A 20,394-nucleotide genomic window follows, 5' to 3' on the forward strand; every position below is an offset into this window, starting at 1 on the left:
AGTAGACAGCTGACCCAGTGTGAAACACCAAAGAGACAGGCAAAACTGTAGCCTGGACAAGCAGAGGTCAGGGCAGGCAGTGGTCATGCAATCCAAAGTCAGTCCTAACCTCAGGGCAGGCAGCTCAGGGTCAGTATGGAATTGAGAGATCACATCAGGCAGTGAAGGGTAACATCTTGAGACAAGCAGAAGTCAGTATGCAAGGGAGCGAAATAAGACAAGTAGCACTCTTTTGCAAAAAATCTAGAGAATTAGAACCTATTGCTCAGGCACCCTCCCACAGGGGAATATGCCTTATATAACAAAGGGAGGTCTGCCATAGGCCTGTGCTGGCCATTTAAGAACCCAACAAAGCTTGGACAAGTACCCTATGGCAGGAGGCAGCACATCAGCAGGAGGAGAGAGATGCCGGTGGATCCAAACCACCAGAAAAGAGTAATAGGTGAGCAGTGAGCAATGGGGCGGCTGTTCCCACCAGGAAGGGTTGAGCGGCAGCGGGCACGGACTGCTGTCATAACAATAGGTTGCCTTTGTTTCCTTTATATTTACTTATCTGGCAGAATTATCATATTGTATTACATTTTTCTAACATTATAAACTTTTTCTTGACTATTTGAAAATGTTTAAAAGTCTAAGCATGCCCAATTTCCAAGGTACTGTCGGCAAGGAAAAATAGTTTCTACATAAATGAATCAGGATATAAAAGACAAGAGAAAATTTAATAAAGGAAATCATTTTTTTCCAGAACAAATAAGCAGAGCTGAGCAGAAATGCCAATATATTTAACCCTCGCGATCCTCCACCATACCACAGAACATTCCTGTCTGCTATTGGTCCCGGGCAGTGGCAGCCAAGGGGTTAAGGACAAGACTTTATACTGTAGAAGCAGAGTGTTCTACTCAGGCTGTGCTGCAGAACAAAATGTATTCTCTCTTGTAATTTAATATGATTGTGTCATGTTCTATTCATTCTAAATACTAACATGGAACTTTATAAGAGCAATCAGAGTCAACAGTCTAGAATAATGAACTAAGACACATTAGTAAGGAAGTAGACTAAAGTACAGAGGGATGAAATTAATGCTCCAGAAGTAAGTAGCAACATGGAGAGAGAAAATCAGATTTTTTTTCATTCTCTGGTTATGCTAAGTTATAGTCTTATGTAAGAAGACCATCAACAATTATAGCAGAAATAGAAGAAAATAGTATATTAAAATAGTTCTATGAGATGGGTTCTGTCTGTTTCCAGAATAAGCGCCATTGTGTTTTTTAGTCACTACTTGCATTCCCCATGTAAGAACAATTCTAGAGCAAATTTTCATATAACTGTATGTCATGTTATTCCTCTATTATTGCTGCTAGAAGTGTATGAATGAATTGGCAGCTGTCTGCAAAAAAGGTCCAAATGGGTGTTACCAGTTAGGGTTGTGTCTCTGCACAGACTGACATTATCTAATCAAAGCTGCCAGGACACAGCCCAACTGGTAACACCCAGTTGGAAATTAATTCCTACACTTCTAGTAGGAATAATAGAGGGACCGTACAACATAGAGCTATAAGAAATGATGCTTCAGAATTGTGTGGGAAATGCAAGTAGTTGCTAAATCAGACATGTGATGAAAGTAAAGCTATGTGCTACTACCATCAGCAAAGTATATAAAGGGCGATTCAAAAAGGATGGTGGGAAAGTAAAGGCCTTTAGGTAAAGTAAAATAATCCTGCTCTTGAAAAATGAAAGCTGTGATTGGTTGCTATGAAAGCTGTGATTGGTTGCTATGAAAGCTGTGATTGGTTGCTATAAAGGCTGTGATTGGTTGCTATGAAGGCTGTGATTGGTTGTTTGACGATACCTGAATAAAACCATACCAGAATGTTGAATCGACCGCGCTGGAATAAACTATTGACCAATGTTGCGCTGACCTCCAGGTTCACCAGATATAACACCCTGTGAATTTTTTGTGTGAGGATACATTAAGAACTGGATGTTTCTGTCCCTCCTACCCCAGCCACCAGATGTGAATCACCTAAAACAATGCATCACTGAAAAAGTGGAGTCCATATCCGAGCATATGCTGGACAGAGTTGAACAACCTCCTACACATCTTCCATGTCACCAATGGAGGTCACATTGAACATTTGGAGATAAAACTTGGGTAGATGTCTGATGTTTCATGTTCTCTCAGGAATTCCGAGGCTGTAATTTTGCATCATTCTTTTTGAATCATCCTGTAGTCCCCTTCCTGCACCACATCAGGAATAGCACTCGTATTGAAGTGGTGGCTTACAAGTTGATGGTTGGTAGTCAGTTTTGGGAAGCTGCTTCAACAGTGGCATCAGTATGGTGGTTTTCATGGTGTCTGATAACTACTGACTACAGTCAGATGGGCATACTATATGTTCTTAGAGAGAGTGCCTAAACGGTATGAGGAGATTTATATGCCAGGCAATGCTGCCCTGGAATTCTTGGAAGAAAGGGATGCAAATGAGCTCTTAACAAGCTCTGCCTCTAATGCCACCAGATGTAAGGAAGCTATCCTACAAGTCAATGTTTGACCCTTTAAATAGGCCTTGAGACATGACTCAAATAATAATTAAGCCAGATGTGGATGGGATTTTGGTGCAGAATCTGCACCAAAATCTGTCAGATCACACACTCATGGACGTACCCTGCAAATTTGTCCAGGCAAGCAATTATGGCAAAATACAAGTGTTACATTCAGATTTTGTTACAGATTTGGCTGCAGGTGAAATCCACAGTAAAACAGTAACACCATAGTAAAAACACACAGGTTCAACATATTGGGCATATAGAAACTGCACCAAAATCTGGGTCATATCTTGCACATGTAAACAGGGCCTGACTGCAAAGAACATCAGCAGTAATCCCAGCATGCAATTCTGTTCAACGGCCCCAGTGGCTTCTGCAACAGAAATTGTGGCTCTATAGACACCATGGGATAAAGAGACTGAAAGACTGATAAGGAGAAGGCTGATCGGTATCAGGCATGCTGCTTATGGCCTCATGCACACGACAGTTTTTTTTCACGGCCCGCAAAACGGGGTTCCGTTGGTCCGTGATCCGTGACCGTTTTTCTGTCCGTGGGTCTTCCTTGATTTTTGGAGGATCCACGGACATGAAAAAAAAGTCATTTTGGTGTCCGCCTGGCCGTGCGGAGCCAAACGGATCCGTCCTGAATTACAATGCAAGTCAATGGGGACGGATCCGTTTGATGTTGACACAATATGGTGCCATTTTAAACGGATCCGTCCCCATTGACTTTCAATGTAAAGTCTGGAGTTCTGTTATACCATCGGATTGGAGTTTTCTCCAATCCGATGGTATATTTTAACTTGTAGCGTCCCCATCACCATGGGAACGCCTCTATGTTAGAATATACTGTCGGATATGAGCTACATCGTGAAACTCATTTCCGACAGTATATTCTAACACAGAGGCGTTCCCATGGTGATGGAGACGCTTCAGGTTAGAATATACAAAAAAACTGTGTACATGACTGCCCCCTGCTGCCTGGCAGGTGCTGCCAGGCAGCAGGGGGCAGACCCCCCCCCCCCTGTTTTTAACTCATTGGTGGCCAGTGGGCCCCCCCTCCCCTGTTGTTAACTCGTTGGTGGCCAGTGTGCGCACCCCCCTCCCTCCCTCTATTGTTTTAATACATTGGGGCCAGTGTGCGCGCGCCCCCCAACCCCCCCTCTATTATTTTAATACATTGGGGCCAGTGTGCGCGCGCCCCCCCAACCCCCCCCTCCCTCCCTCTATTGTTTTAATACATTGGGGCCAGTGTGCGCGCGCCCCCCCAACCCCCCCTCCCTCCCTCTCTCTATTGTTTTAATACATTGGGGCCAGTGTGCGCACCCCCCCAACCCCCCCCCCCTCCCTCCCTCTATTGTAATCATCATCGGTGGCAGCGGAGTAGAAGATTTTCATACTTACCTGCTTCTTGCTGCTGCGATGTCTGCGTCCGGCCGGGAGCTCCTCCTACTGGTAAGTGACAGCAATGCGCCGCACAGACCTGTCACTTACCAGTAGGAGGAGCTCCCGGCCGGACGCAGACATCGCAGCAGCAAGAAGCAGGTAAGTATGAAAATCTTCTACTCCGCTGCCACCGATGATGATTACAATAGAGGGAGGGAGGGGGGGGGGGGGGTTGGGGGGGTGCGCACACTGGCCCCAATGTATTAAAACAATAGAGGGAGGGAGGCGCGCGCACACTGGCCCCAATGTATTAAAACAATAGAGGGAGGGAGGGGGGGTTGGGGGGGGCGCGCACACTGGCCCCAATGTATTAAAACAATAGAGGGAGGGAGGGAGGGGGGTGCGCACACTGGCCACCAACGAGTTAACAACAGGGGAGGGGGGGGGCCGCACAATGATATTCAAACTGGGGAGGGGGGGGGGGTCTGCCCCCTGCTGCCTGGCAGCCCTGATCTCTTACAGGGGGATATGATGGGGTTAATTGTACTATCATATCCCCCTGTAAGAGATCGGGTGCTGCCAGGCAGCAGGGGGCAGTCTTGTACAAAGTTTGCAGTGTATTCTAACTAGAAGCGTCCCCATCACCATGGGAACGCTTCTGTGTTAGAATATACTGTCGGAAATGAGTTTTCACGAAGTGAAAACTTAGATCAGAAAAAGCTTTTATGCAGACGGATCTTCGGATCCGTCTGTATGAAACTAAAACCTACGGCCACGGATCACGGACACGGATGCCAATCTTGTGTGCATCCGTGTTCTTTCACGGACCCATTGACTTGAATGGGCCCGTGAACCGTTGGCCGTGAAAAAAATAGGACAGGTCATATTTTTTTCACGGCCAGGAAACACGGCTCACGGATGCGGCTGCCAAACGGTGCATTTTCCGATTTTTCCACGGACCCATTGAAAGTCAATGGGTCCGTGAAAAAAAACGGAAAACGGCACAACGGCCACGGATGCACACAACGGTCGTGTGCATGAGGCCTATGTCCAAGATTAGATCTTGACTTACTGGATGCAATTTTTGTTGACTGCACTTGGAAGATTTGGCATATCTGAGTCATTAACCTTGGATGCAAACACAAGGATGCAGACAGCAACATATCACTTCTGTAACAAGAAGGCAATGCAAGGTAATAGCTGCTTAAAGGGACACCACCAGGACATGTTTTATTACATATTAAGATATGACACCGGACTATATGTAATTCCATGATTTTTTTTATTGATATAATTTTTTTAAGCAGTCGCTCAATGCATTTTACATCCTGCCCTGGCTCTTTAAAGGCTATGAGGACATTTGTTATCATTGTATTTATAATTTGTATTGCATTACATTTTGTTTGGATGTTTAGCATGGCAAACAGCCGTCTCAGTCAGACCATTCACTCTGACCAGAGAGGATAGGGGATGAGTGACTCAATTAGAGTATCACACATTACATTGATAAGTGCAAGGTTCTTGTGTGGACATCTTTATTTAGGCCTATCAAGACAATAGAGCTGTCATACTGCTATCCTATGCCTATCACAATGACGCTTACTCTTCAGATAACATCTCCCCTCACAGCAGCAGTAAACTGACAATAGGTCCCCTAAGTATATAGGAGTGCTCACTGCTACATAAGGGAAATTTTGGCATTTCATTTTCCATGGCATAGTACTGCCAAAATGAAAAAATGCAAACAATTATTATTTTCCATGAATAATGAGTTAAAGACACCCCTATTTTGACAAAGGATCCTACTAATTTGGCCAAAGCCATTATTTAGCTTTGTCTAACAGCTAATTAGATTAACCTCCCCGTAATATGCATGAGCGCTGCTCTTATCTGTTTCTGTACATTCTATGCAGAAGTGTACCTGCTTCATCTCAGCTCTTTTCAAACCCATCATTCAGTTGGGTGAGGGTGGGGATCTGGGGGTTCTAATGATTTATGGAGGCTCCAGTGGTGGGACTTCTATTAATCTTTTATTTGTCACCAATCAATTGAATAGATGATAAATGTTTGTGGATGGAATACCCCTTATCCTATTTAAGGCTATCTCCACCTCTACAACCAGATGTTTTATCAATTAACCCAATGCATCTAAAATGAAAATAAGAAGTTTTGCAATAGGTAGTGTTGAAAAAGTCATACTGTTTTGTGGCTGCAGCTGTTAGAAGTAATAGACGGACACTCAATAGACTTGTGCCTAGTCAGAGTACATAGGGCAAGTGAGTTGATGCATCTGATATAGATATATACCAGTGATGGCTAACCTTGGCACTCCAGCTGTGGCGAAACTACGACTCCCAACATGCTCCATTTATTTCTATAGAGTTCTGAGAGCAGCCAGGCAAGGGGGGCATCTTGTGAGTTGTAGTTTTGCCACAGCTGGAGTGCCAAGGTTAGCCATCTCTGATATATACTCGATGGGTGCAGAGGCCAGAACGGCACAGCCTGGTGTTACTTCTCCTTTCCTCTATAGCCTTATCTGCAGTTCCAGTTTGTGTTCTGGTGCTCACATCTAGCAGTGCACTTCTTCTGCACTAGCTCAGCGTCTAGGCAGCCAACTGGGCTATGTGTCAAAGTGTAGCACACTTACCACTTACAGCTGACTGTGCCCAAAAAACTGTTTCGTGGCATGAACAGGGGTTTTATACAGTATGGTCCAAAAGTCTCCAGTCATGCCTTCACAAAGAGTGTGCTCACTCTGGTGAGCCATTATAGCAACTCCTTGCACTCCACTACATGGGCGGGTTGACTACTAAGAGGCAGCATGGTGGTTCAGTGGTTAGTACATCTGCATGGAGTTTATATGTTCTCTTTGTGTTTGCATGGGTTTCCTCCTACACTCCAAAGAGATACTGATAGGGAACTTGGATTGTGAGCTCTACAGGGGACAGCTTGATGCTAATGTCTATAAAGCGCTGCAGAATATGTCAACGCTACATAAGTGAGATAAATAAGAGACTGCGTTTTTTCCATGTTTCTGCTCCCCTAACACATTTAAAGTCTAACTCAACAGTACAAAAAATTGTGGACAGTATCTACCAGACCCTCATAAACCAACCACTTTGAGGCAAGAATAAATGTAATGGAGGACATGCATTACACAGCTCATCTATAAAGTAGACACTAATAGACCAGGACAGAAACCATTCCAGAGACACAGAAATGGTCACCTTTACATTTCCCCTCCAGCATAATACCATATCTGTGTCTCTCACATTCATGTTCCTGACAGCAGTCATCTGGTTAAAATATTAAGCCTTCAGACATCCTATGGCAATATAGATTTCTCTATTGTTTGGGTTTTATTATTTTCTTCCTTTAAAAAGAACACGTTTTCAAGTTTAAAAGCTATAACTTTTGACAATTTATTGACTGCATAACTAATAAAATGCTATCCAGCCGAAGTAAGCAGACAATCATCTGGTTTACATAGTAATGGAACAAGGGGTCTTGTGATAGTAAAAAATAGATGTCGAAATTCACTTCCTCGTGCACAGGCATTACATTAATACAGGACATAAAGAAAAACATGATGATTTACCCTTTACCCTCTAAACGAAAGAATTATGGTACAAAAAAAATATATTATTTGTGGGTTTTTAGGTCGGGTCCAGACACAAATCTGCAATGAATTCAAAGCAAAATCTGCATGTATTTGTGAGTAGATTTGCCACAGAAAATTTGTGGTAAAAAAAAACCATAATGAGCTTGTTGAGGGTAAATCTGCAGCATGCTCATATGTTCATTCAGATTGTTTCTGCTAAGAATAGATGAGGTTTTGAAAACCCCATCCCCATGTGTTGTGCTGTAACTTACTGGGCATTTGTGCTGCCCAAATAAAACAAAAAAAGGCCCAACAAATTCTGGAGGATACAATATCTTTGTAAAAAGCCAGAAGGACCTGCAAAAGCTGACACCATGAGTTAACAATAGCACTAGTTTCATCCATTATGATTCAAGGTAACAAGTCCTCAGGATAGGTCATCAATATCAGATCAGGATCCAACACCTGGCACCCTCCACTGATCAGATGTTCCCTGCAGCCTCCAATGTCAGAACTACCACCTTGAACGGAGTCAGCAGCACAGCTCCATTCTCAGTGTAGTGGCCATGCTGGGGGAATGGGATAGGTCACCAACATTGTTAACCCAGAAAACCCCTATAAAAGGAAGGGGGGGGGGGGTTCTCTGTTCTGGACCCTCATCTCTTGGCCAGGGTTGTGAGTGGTTACAAGCTTCAGTTGCTCTACAGCACCTCTCCTGTCTTACACAGACAACCTATTGATTTAAATGGGCACTGTAATACCTAATTTCCCCTGTAATAGTGCTTCAGGGAAGCAAGGCACTTACTGCCAAGTTACTCTACAGATTACAGCTGATCACTAGGGTTCCCAGTAGGCTCTATGATCATCATATTTTCAAGGGGCCCTTCTAATAAGTAGTGATTGCCCAACGCAGACAAACCCTTTAATAAGACCTAACAAGTTACAGTATTGTTACATCCATCTTATTGTTAGTTGTATCATTATTGGGTGTTACAGGCAGTAAATATGGGGCGACTGTGTCAACCAACCGCTTGGACTTTGGGCTAGTTCTGAGGGAAATATCTTGGAGAACCACTGGTTTTTACCCTTTAACCCTTATACAGGAATCTAGCCTTCATTGAAGTGGAGCCACCAGGTCACTACCGTTTGGAATAGCCTCTGTGTCGTTGACTGCTGACCCACTGGAGTCAGAGACATAGGTGAGAGGCATCACGGGTTTAGGCCATACATGTAGTCAGGAAACAAGCAGAAGTCAGAGCAGGTAAATCTGTGTAGCAGCCCAGAGGTCAGGAATGTGGCTCAGGGTTATTATGGTAAACAAGCGTGGGTCAGGTCAGATAGCAGAGCCAGGAGCCAGGGAACAAGCAGAATTCAGTACACAGACAGATAAATGGATTACCGTATACCTCTTTTTCAGGACCTAGCAAGCAAGTGTAACCAAAAGCTATCTACAGGATTGCTCAGGCAAGGAAGTGAGGTAAGCAGGGTTGATGAGTTCATTGGTCAAGCAGCAACGTGAGACACGGGAGTCTGACAGCTGGGCAGATGCTAGGTGAGAGATGCGATGTCCATGCCCGCCCAGAATAGCAGTGTCTCAGCGGGCACTGAGCACCGCCATGACATTATTTAAATATAAAAATACATTTATTAGCATTACTAAAATGGACCATCTTGGTACTAGGTGTAACTCAACAGCACGTCTCTTGGCTATGTGTTTGATATCATTATTGGTCACTGGTATGTATCCTGCATATGCCACTTTTGTTTAGCACATTTGTTTAGCACATTTTGTTTAGCACATTTGTTTAGGCTTATATATAGGTGCACAATATGGAGCTAAGTACATCTGCTATTATAAGATAAGGTATAAATATTTAAATGTCACCACTGAGGAAATTATAAAGGAGTTTCCAATATACTTTGATAGCAGATTTCAGTTTCTCATGTAGGACCAGCCCTTGCTATATCTGAAACTAAATTCACTATGAATGGCAAACTCAACTCAATAAATTATCATCGGTATTATTTGAAACAGAGTTTAGGTGAAAATCACGCTTCTAATGTATTAATGGCTGTTCCTAGTTACACTGCATAGCATCTGGTATTGCTGAACGGCTACCCTTAATCTCAGTTGTTGACATGTGGATTGGGTCTGTTATAACTGATTACCTTGGAGCGAATATTTGCTGTAGCCAGTATTATATAACCTATCCTAGGGCCCACCCACATTTTTTCAGGGGTAGCCTGCCACCTAGGCTGTCCCTGCAGACCCTGTCAGTATCCTGCTGACCAGTCCCTGTCTTTACACTCTTTGTTGGGTGATTCAGGAACACATGGTCACGCAGAGGCAGGCTGCAGCAAGATGCTGCAATATAATTGATAATGGGGGCACCTGCAGCGACTTCAAGAAGGCGGGGAACGGGGTAATGGCTGACCCGCCTCTGTGCCTAGAAGTCTTCTCAGCATCTGCTCCCTGGAGTTAAGTAACCAGTAACTGGCACGTGGGCTATCACTATGCCTCTGCCCACAGTGGGCAATGTACTATGCATGCCAGGCCCGGTGGTGAAGCGCACAAGCACTGGATTATGAATAGAGATGAAAATGATGCCACATGGATACAGGGCTGGCCGGACGATACAGAGGTGAGGAGTCAGGCGCAAATAAGGAGAGGAGCAATGGGCACTTGCATCACACTCGCCACCCCTGGGCACTTGCAATCACTAATTTGCATATCTTTATCCTCCCCCCCAAAAAACGGATGGCATACGGATGTCATCCATTTTATTTTTCTGGATCCACTGCAACAATGTCTAAAACGGACAAGAATAGGACATGTTCTATTTTTTCTGCGGGGCTATGGAACGGATATACTGATGCGGACAGCACACGGTCTGCTTATACTGTCTGAACACATATGTAAATACTGTATTTCCTGTTTTATAGGCGGTATCCAAAATGTCCAACATTTTTGGAAATTAGCGCATTTGGGAATTCTCTGAAGTGATTTCCCAAAGTAATCAGCCGCAAAGAAGCTGTGTTAATCATTATCTGTAGTCTTATCTTATTACATTCAATATGGCCGCTGTCATGTGGAGAAACTGATTGTGAAGTCATCATTAGAATCCTGGCAGATGACTCACCTACTAGTGATGTCATAATAGGTTATTAGGTGAGATGACGCACTGACGCAATCCTCGGTCTCCTGGGCTGACTCTCAACATTAGAGGACCTCTGACGAGCAGCACAGGACCAGATTGGGTAAGTTTGGCCGTGTTTGGAAATAGTTTTGCTGATCTTTATTTTCTTTCTCTTCTATACAATGTGAGAGCTGCATGTGACCCTCTCAGACCCCTGAAAATCTGCCTGAGGTGCAACACTCAACCTCCTCCAATGGAAGAATCCCAGGAGAAAGTGAAGAAGGAGCCGTCACCCCCATTCAAGGGTCAGAACCACAGAAATCCAAGACCATTTTATAATAAATAAAGGTTTTTGTGTGTTTCATAAAAAAATATGATTGTTGTGTTTTTTTTCTTCAATACTAAATCATGCCATTTCTCCTGCACGCCTGTTTTCTATAGGTATCCTAGGGGTGTATTAAATGGGTACAGGGCTGAACCCTTGAAGGAAGGGTAACCATTAAAATCTAGAGAGGAAATTTATTAAAGGGATATAGACATCAAGGACATTTATGGCGTACTGCTAGGATATGGATCCATGGATTTCTGTGAGATGGTTGTGTTGCAGTCGCAGCATGTGGCATGTGGTAATGCAACACCATTGACTATCATTACAAAAAATTTAATGCGTCATTGGTGCGGCACATGTCGCAATGTAGTTGTACCCTTTTTGTTCTCTGCATGGAATGGATTACTCAGTAAGTTCCCTGCAGCTAACAAATGTTAGTACATAAGTGACAAATCGCTAAAAGCAGTGTGTTGGTCATTACTTTGATGACAAGTTTCCTTTAAGTGGTCATGTTTCTGGAAGAAAGCAGAGATGTTTCTTTAATCTAATGCAAATTCTGGGAAATTCAGGAACTTACTAATGTAATAAGTAGATTGTGAATGAAGGATTTGTAGTAGTGATCCCTCGATCATTATACTGTGCAATAGATCAACATGTAACAACGGCAGAGATTGCTATCATACCGGAGTACTAGGCTACGTTTTTTAGTGCATCAGATACATACTGTTTCTGTCTGACTTTAGGTCCACTAAGGCATGGGGGCCAAGGTGTGAATGCTACTTCTGCACCCTTCATGACTTCTGGGACATCACAAATGACTCATAGGAGGGTGGCATCCCAGAGGTCCCCCTTGCCAATGGTGCTGTATAATGGAAGCACTCACTAGTATGCAATAGTGTTGATCACGAATCGAATTTCGAATTTTTATCGCGAAAATAGGTACTTCGAAAATTCGCTAATATTTCGAATATAGTTATATATATTCGTAATTTCGAATATTCGATTATTTTATTTTTTTTATTTTTTTTATCAGTACACATTTTGCTCTATATTCGTTTTTTTCGAATATTCGCTATATTGCTATATATTCTTGTTTTAGAATATTACAAATATTCGAAAAAACAAAGTTATAGCAATATAGCGAATATTCTAAAATAAACAAATATAGAGCAATTTAACTAATATAGTGCTATAATCTTCTTTGTCTAATAGTTGTAATTTTTTTCTCAGCTCAAGTTCAGATTGGAAAAAAATTACAACTATAAAAAAAAGATTATAGCACTATATTAGCTAAATTGCTCTATATTTGTTTATTTTAGAATATTCGCTATATTGCTATATATTCTTGTTTTAGAATGTTACGAATATTTGAAAAAACTAAGTTATAGCAATATAGCGAATATTAGAAAAAAAATCGAATATAGAGCAATTTAGCTAATATAGTGCTATAATCTTCTTTGTCTAATAGTTGTAAGTTGCAATGAAAATTTGAATTACGAAAATCCGCATATTACACAATAATTACCTTGCCGATTTTTCGAGAAAAAAAAAACGTGAATTTTCGAATATTCAACGAATATTCTAAAAAATATTCGTGAAATATCGCGAATTCGAATATGACCCCTGCCGCTCATCACTAGTATGCAAGAGGCGAGAGAGTAAAGCTTATCCCCTCCGCTTGCTTGCTCTTCTCAGGTCCTGCGCTCCTTTGTCCTGGCTCCTTGCAGCAGCAGGACATACAGAGCGCACTATGACCTGATGTTGTAGGCCAGTGGTGGCGAACCTATGGCACGGGTGCCAGAAGCGGCTCTCAGAACCCTCTCTATGGGCACCCGCACCATGGAAAAAGTCTATGGTGTACCAATATGCATTAGACTTTCCCTGCTATTCATCAGCGCAGGATACACTATGAAGAGCACAGGCAGCGCATTGAATGTAGGCAGGTTATTATAGCTAAATGATAAAGTAGATGGAAGATATACTATATTGGACTGTAGTATTCAGGTTAAATTGCTGTGTTGGCACTTTGTGATAAATAAGTGTATATTTGGTTGCAGTTTGGGCACTCGGTCTCAATAGGTTTGCCATCACTGCTGTAGGCAGTCAGCTGACTGGAGGTCTAATGGGGGTCTGGAGGTCTAATAGGGGTCTGATTGGGGCCCTGGAGATCTTATTGGGGTTTGAAGGTCTAAAACTGGGGTATGACATAGAGGTATAAAGAGGGTCTGGTGTGAGATGGGGAGGTCTTATATGGGGTTTTATATGGGAGTCTGATCTGAATGGTAAGTGGGTATTTTTTGTACTGGCGCAGAATATAAATGGGTATTTTGTACTGGTGCACTATCTGTGTAGTACCAGTATTTTCAGGGGGACTGTTTCTGCAGGATAGTATTCGGGGGGCAGGATGGGGTGGAAAATAGGCAACTAAGATGTCTGTCTGTTAAACTCTGCAGAGACAAGACACGGCTGAAAGAAGTCACCAAGGTGGTCTGGTCTGAATGGAGAAGATGAGGAAAGAGAAAATATACATCAGAGGAGACATCACTGGATGTAAGAGGTACATATGTAGGGCCGTATTCTCCTGTATGTTCTGTAGCGCTGTATGTCTTTAAAGGGTTGTCAGTTTTTTTTTCTTTCTCGTACGAGCACTGCCTTTTCTGCTCTGTTTGCGTGCTCACCACTGCAATTGGGGTGGCAAGCACGTGAACAGAGCAGAGAAAGCAGCTCTCATATGAGCGCTGCCCTCTCTTCAAACAGCCGATCTGATATTGATGACCTCTCCTGAGGACAGATCATCAGTAGTAAAAAAGAGGACAACCCATTTAACAGTAGGAATGGGTTAGGTTGAGAATTTGGCATGGGGGGGGGGGCAGTTTTTGCCTCAGGCAGCAGAAAGCCTAGGTGCATTCCTGCCACTTTCCACTTGCCACAAAGCACTGAGGCAGGGGGGGGGGGGCGGGGGGCAAGCTAAACTCTTCCACCAGGGCCCATGAGCCTTTAGCTATGCACCTGACTGGACACAACATACAACACACATTTTTGCTCTGTTTGGTATAATATTAGAGTGCACCTGTCCTTGTCATATGTTGTCCTCATTGTTATATGCTGACCAGTAGGAAAACAGATTTACTTGAATGGGAGAAGTGCTGAAGTAACCAGCTCTATCCTCTACACAGTAGACAGAGCTGTGTAGTTTCTATGTCTGTTTCAAGTGTCAGAGCTTCTGCAAAAAGAAGGGGTGCCAGGAGTTGGACCCAAATGATCTAGGTCGAAGAGCCCATTTAAATGTTATTACTTTCTAGAAGTCTGTATGTACTGTAGAAAAGGTCATTGCTCTTTACCTGTAGTCCAAAAAATGCCATCACTACAGAGTTAATGGTCCCAAGTACACCTTCTGGATCAAATGGTTGAGTAGTTTGGTACAGTTCCTAGAACAAACAAAAACACAAATATATTGTAGATTCCCATATAATGTTAATCTTAGCAGTAATTTTACAACTACTATAAAATAAAATTCTTAACAGGCAAGTTTTGGAATTGAGGTCTGCAAAAGTATAAAACATACTGTCTCATTATTAGGGTACATGTGATACACATGCAGGGTTGCTCTGGCCCACCAGAGTATCAGTAAAACAGTGCCCTTAAGGTTCTATATGGACAGAGGGTGGGCCCTCAGAATCATTTCCTCTTTGGGGCCCAAGGGACTTCAGTCCAACCCTGTACACATGTACAAATGGAGTGGGTTCATGTATAAAACTAACGTTAGAACATAAATGGTACCTTGCTACAGGAAAGCAAAGTCTCCTTTACACTGGTAGGTTTATCAGAATATTGCCAGGAAGGAAGCATTCCTTCGCAGTAATCGCCTGCTCCACAGTATGGGAAGGAGTGACCGCTATTACCATAGCTCATTCCCATACAGAATCATTGTTTGCCAGTAGGAGGGTGCTGTTTAGACAACATGATCTGCTCATGGCAAACAATGATTTTGGTGATTGCACAAATAATCATATTACTTGATGAACGAGTGTAATTGAATGCTTGTTAGCGATTATCTGGGCGATTCTCGGCCACTGTAAAGGGCCTTAAGGCATCTGAATCATCCAGGGGCAGATTGGCCATAGACCTAACAAGGAAATTTCTACTCGGAAACGGACATATGGATGCAGACCAAATAGAAATTAATGGGTCCATGTGCGATCTGATAATGACCAAAAATACAGTTGTCTGAATGGGGCCGGAATGAGGCACAACTGGAGGAGGAGGACAGAAAATGGCATCTATTGATGGCCATCACAGAAGGACAGCTTTTGTGACAATATATTGTGCCGTTTTGTGGTATATGGTTCACACAAAGCAGAAAGAAGAATAGCTTGGAAGAAAGAAGAGACAGAGGGGATATGATAGAAACTTTTAAATACATAAAGGGAATCAACTCAGTAAAGGAGGAGAGCATATTTAAAAGAAGAAAAACTACCACAAGAGGACACAGTTTTAAATTAGAGGGGCAAAGGTTTAAAAGTAATATAAGGAAGTATTACTTTACTGAGAGAGTAGTGGATGCATGGAATAGCCTTCCTGCAGAAGTGGTAGCTGCAAATACAGTGAAGGAGTTTAAGCATGCATGGGATAGGCATAAGGCTATCCTTCATATAAGATAGGGCCAGGGACTATTCATAGGATTCAGATATATTGGGCAGACTAGATGGGCCAAATGGTTCTTATCTGCCGACACATTCTATGTTTCTATGTTTCTATGGTATTGCTGACCCCTTACTCGTGTTGTCCGCCTTCTGTCAATTTGGGGCCACTTTTAGTTTTTTTTTCCTGGGCCATTTTAAATTCCCAGTCTGCCCCTGGCAGCATCTCTCATAGGCTATGCACCTTTTTAAACATTCTTTATTTATATACACTGTAAAAGTAACGTGTCCACAAGAGAAAGAGAAGTCAGACATAAGTTTAACCAAAAATCACAGAGAAAAGATAAAAAAAACTAAGATAAAAACATGCTGCACAATATGATAAATAAATATGCGGATGTCCATGGCTACATTTATGAAAAAATATATATATCATAGAAAAAAAAATTATGCACTAACTGACTCATGCAAGCATTATATATGGACTCTCAGCCAATATACTTTGATCAAAACACATTGTGACCACCTAACCGTGCCAAGGTGGTCTCAGTCAGGCAGGACCTACTCTAAACCTACCTATGCCATTGGGCATCTACATTCAGAAGAGCAGGCCCTGAGCATATAGTGTACTGCTCCTAGTCACCTCTTATAGGCACCTAATCAAGGTCGACTATAAGATAAGTGGGGCAAAAGTGCACAAGAACGCTACTCCCAAGATAAAATAGAAGTGCATTCACACCTGAAGGTGCCGCTCCCTCAACTGTATACGACAAACTAAAAAAAAAAATCACAGAAACAGATAAAAAACATCCTGCACGATATAATAAATATGCAGATGTCCATGGCTACTGTGGTAATGTGAACAGTAAAGTGCCTGGTAGAGGTATGGTGGGGGTGTGTATCTCACCTGGTTTTTCAGTTTAGCTGGATAAGAATTGAAATCCAGAAATGGTATGGCTTCAGCAAGGCATAGTTGCTGGAGCAGTTTTTATTTAAAGTTGTATGGTCTGGATTTCTTTGGAATGGGAGACAGGTTGGTAGTGGGAGTTTTCCAGTCCACACCCCTAATCCATTACAGGTTCCTTGGTCCCAGATGAGGCCAGCTGGGATAAATCAACCTTCAGTGTACGAGTCTGGGGAGAAGTGACCCTACAGAGAGGGAAGCTTGAGAGGCTTGTGTGGTCACAGCCAGGTGAGCTGGCCGGTTGACTGTCGGAAACTGATACCCTGTTTGTGAACTGTGCTCTATAGGTGAGGTAGACATGACATATGTGTTAGCTAGTTCTTAGACGGGCAGGTGTTTATTTTTGGTTTATGTTTGTGCTGGTGCTGAAGTACCCGAAATCAAGCACCATTTTGACTTGAACCCTGTTGTCTGAGAAGGAATCTGTCAGTGATGCTTACAATTGGTGGAGGATGCAGGCACCAACAACAGGTTGCTTAGGGCACAATGTTGTTGCTAAGGGCAACAGAGAGTGAAAGGGCCGGAAGGCTGTTTGTCTGGTGAAAGCTGCTGCTCTTGCTATTCTGGACATTTCTGCTTTGTTGCAAGTAAAGTTTGCTGAAATTTAAAGGGCCAGAAGCCCAAGTTGCAGAAACGGTGTTGCTACAGGACTGTTGGTTGCTATGGGGTGGATGGAGGATCTCACCAAGCAGCTGATGCAGGCCAATCTGGAGGCTAGCCAAAGGCTCCTATATGAGCAATTAAAGAGGCACTAGTAGCATGAAAAGCTCATGGAGGAGTTTGACAGACAAAGAGACGTCCTAACCTAAGGCATTTCCCATGGTAACCACTATGCTGAGGAACTGGGCATTGACCTCGTGACCAGATACCAGATATCCTGTGCCTCTCACTTAGTATGAGATTCCAGGGAGAACTGGGACTTATGAACTTGGTGTTGAAAAAAGGCTCCTGTATGATATAATGATGGGCCGGGATTTCTCCTTGTTTTGGGAGTTGTTGGGAAATGGAAACACTTCTGCAGCAAGTGACGAAACGCCTGCAGAACCTGTACCTGTTACTTTAAATTAAGGTGTAAGGGAGATGCACAGTATACACAATGGTTTAGGTGAAACGACCATTAAAAACAATGGTGCAGAGTGAACCTGACAAGCAAATTGAAGTGTATAATGAAAATGTGGAGTCATGTGAAATATGTGATGATGATGAGACCCCTTTTCCTTTGCAGGTTGTGGTCAGGGAAGAAGCTCCCCCTGCTGGTAAAGATGTATGTAATTTAGAAATGCTGATTGATGTTGAGAGCACACAGCTGAGGGAACCCACTGTGATAAATTTGCAGGAAAGTGTAGACATGCCAGAGGGTGTACCACACATACCAGGTGCGAAAAAGCAGCCTCCACAGTGTTCTATGTTTAGTAAACTCGGGTGCAGGGTTGATGAAGGTGTGGTGACATACAACGTGAATCGGGCACATGAAAGGGAGCCTGAGCTGGTTCAGGATATGAACCTGATTAAATGGGGAGAAGTCAGCATAGTGTATGAGAACTATACCCAGGCAGTGGAAGACTACCTGGCAGGTCTGACCGTCCATAAGGAGACCCAGAAAGAGATGGATGAAATGAAGGGTCTACTGCCTGATATCAAGGAGAAGATTAAAGGCTCCAAAGAAGCACAGAAAACTGCAGAAGGCACAGGCAAAGCACTTACTGGGACCCTGGGTGGAACTCTCTTAGGGTTCCCAAAAGAGAACAGTGGTACTTCTACATCTGCTGCTGCAGCAGAGAAGAGAGGGGACTGTACTGTACGGGGAACCAACTGTGTAACAGACATCTCTCGTCTAGTATGGAAGAAGGTAAATAAGAAACCTGAGGAGGAGAGTCCTCTGAAAGATGCTGTCTACTACTATGCCATAGCTCTCCTGGAGCTGGCACGAATGGAGAACAATGTTCTGGGTGACCCTCTGGAGGGAATGCTAGAAGAAGATGAAGGGTCTGATAAGGACCTCAATATCCCCAGTTCCTCCAACCTCGATGAGAAAGAAAAAGGAGGAGTTAGGAGTGCAGGTATATGATGCCAGGTCCGAGAAGGATGAGAAGGCCATCAAAGAGAATGCAGACTCCAAAGAGACAAATGCTGAAGAAGCTAAGCAAAGGACAAAGTGTCTGGATACGACCATGACTGGGAGCAACTATGTGAACAGTTCAGTCAAGAGCTGCAGCAGTCCAAAAAAGGGCATGAGCATGTTCGGGAGCCAAAGAATCCAAAGGTAAAGCCTGTCGATAGTATAAAAACATATTATGAAAAGAGTTCCAAAAGCCAAGATCAAAACTCTGAGAGTAAAGAAAAAAGAGAAATGTAATCTTTTAATAAAATAAAGAAACAAAGGGAGCATGAACGCCAGACACAAAAAGAGCGAGATCAAAGAGTGCGAGAGTGCACCATCATCGCTCGTGAAAGAGTAGAATGAGAGTGTCTGGCTGTTAGATGGACACTGAAGTCCATTAGATGTTATCTCCTGGGTAGAAAACATGTGTTTGTGACAAACCAAGCTCTGCTGGCCTGGGTGTTCCAGAATAAAGGAAAAAATTTGACACTGGCCACATCTTCCAGAGGGCATGGTACGATATGGAGAAATGCCCAGACCTCTGGTCTGGAGAAGAGAGGGGGGATATGTGTTAATGTGAACAGTAAAGTGCAAGGTAGAGGTATGTGTGAACTGTGCTCTATAGGTGAGGTAGACATGACATACGTGTTAGCTAGTGCCTAGACGGGCAGGTGTTTATTTTTGGTTTATGTTTGTGCTGGTGCTGAAGTACCCCGAAAAAAAGCACCATTTGGACTTGAACCCTGTTGTCTGAGAAGGAATCTGTCAGCGCCGCCCTGCTTGAGAGAGTGATCCCTTATACTACATTTCTGAAAAAATTAAATAAAAAAAATCACAGAAAACAAAAAACACAATAGATGCAAGCATTATATATGGACTAAGCCCTCACTCTTATATGATAAAATCTGAAACTCATCTGTGCCCTCCTACCAGCGCCAAGGTGGTCTCAGTCAGGAAGGTCCTACTCTAAACCTACCTATGCAGTTGGGCGTCTTCTCTTCTGAATGTAGATGCCCTCTGCTATCTTCACTGTGTCTGTCTTCATTATGTGTCCATACACTAGCATACTGTAGGTACAAAATTCTGCAGGTGTATAGTGTGTGTGTCATGCCCTGCTCGGGCTACGTGCGGAGTTCTGCCAGATTAGCAGCATGTGTCTAGTCTTTTGTTTTGTTTTGGAGTCGAGCTAGATCCACCTCCCTTCAGGTGCACTGGGTGGGTTGTTGGTTTAAATTACACCCACTCCCAGTGTTCTGTGCGGGTTATAGCTTCTGTCTGGCTCTGTGAAAGCAAGGAAGGAAGGATTGGCTTTTCCTGCTCAGAAAAGATAAGTTGGTTGTTGTTTTCTTGTTGTTTGCTGTCTAGGCTGCTAGAGAGACGCCTGTCCCCTCCAGGTTCTGAGGGAGCAGGCTTGCTCTATTCCCCTTCACCATTTTAGGGATTTTAGCGTATTTTCCGCCCAGGCACGAGGACACGTTATTCCCACCTTAAGGGTCTGAACGTGGGCATAGCAGTATAGGGAGAGCTGGTAGGGATGTGTCAGGAGGTAACCCTGATCCCCAGCTTCTTGCCTAGATACTTGTTTGTTTATTTTTCTGTGTATCTGATATCCTGTCCGCCGTGACATTATAACCCGGCAAAACCTAGACTGCCATTTCGCAGAAGCCTTGAGATGGAGTCAATTAATTAG

General features: G+C 43.2%; 1 protein-coding gene across 1 annotated transcript in view; it reads right to left on the reverse strand.

The window, feature by feature from the left end:
* The window catches only part of LOC122942431 (heparan-alpha-glucosaminide N-acetyltransferase-like), a 458,936-nt gene that overhangs the window by 242,031 nt on the left and 196,511 nt on the right, over positions 1–20,394 (reverse strand). The window contains exon 8 of the mRNA XM_044300048.1: positions 14,341–14,427. Coding sequence (XP_044155983.1) covers positions 14,341–14,427 — 87 coding nt within the window. The remainder of the gene's footprint in view (positions 1–14,340; positions 14,428–20,394) is intronic.

The sequence above is a fragment of the Bufo gargarizans genome, chromosome 6 (assembly GCF_014858855.1).
Source record: "Bufo gargarizans isolate SCDJY-AF-19 chromosome 6, ASM1485885v1, whole genome shotgun sequence".
Lineage (NCBI taxonomy): Eukaryota > Metazoa > Chordata > Amphibia > Anura > Bufonidae > Bufo > Bufo gargarizans.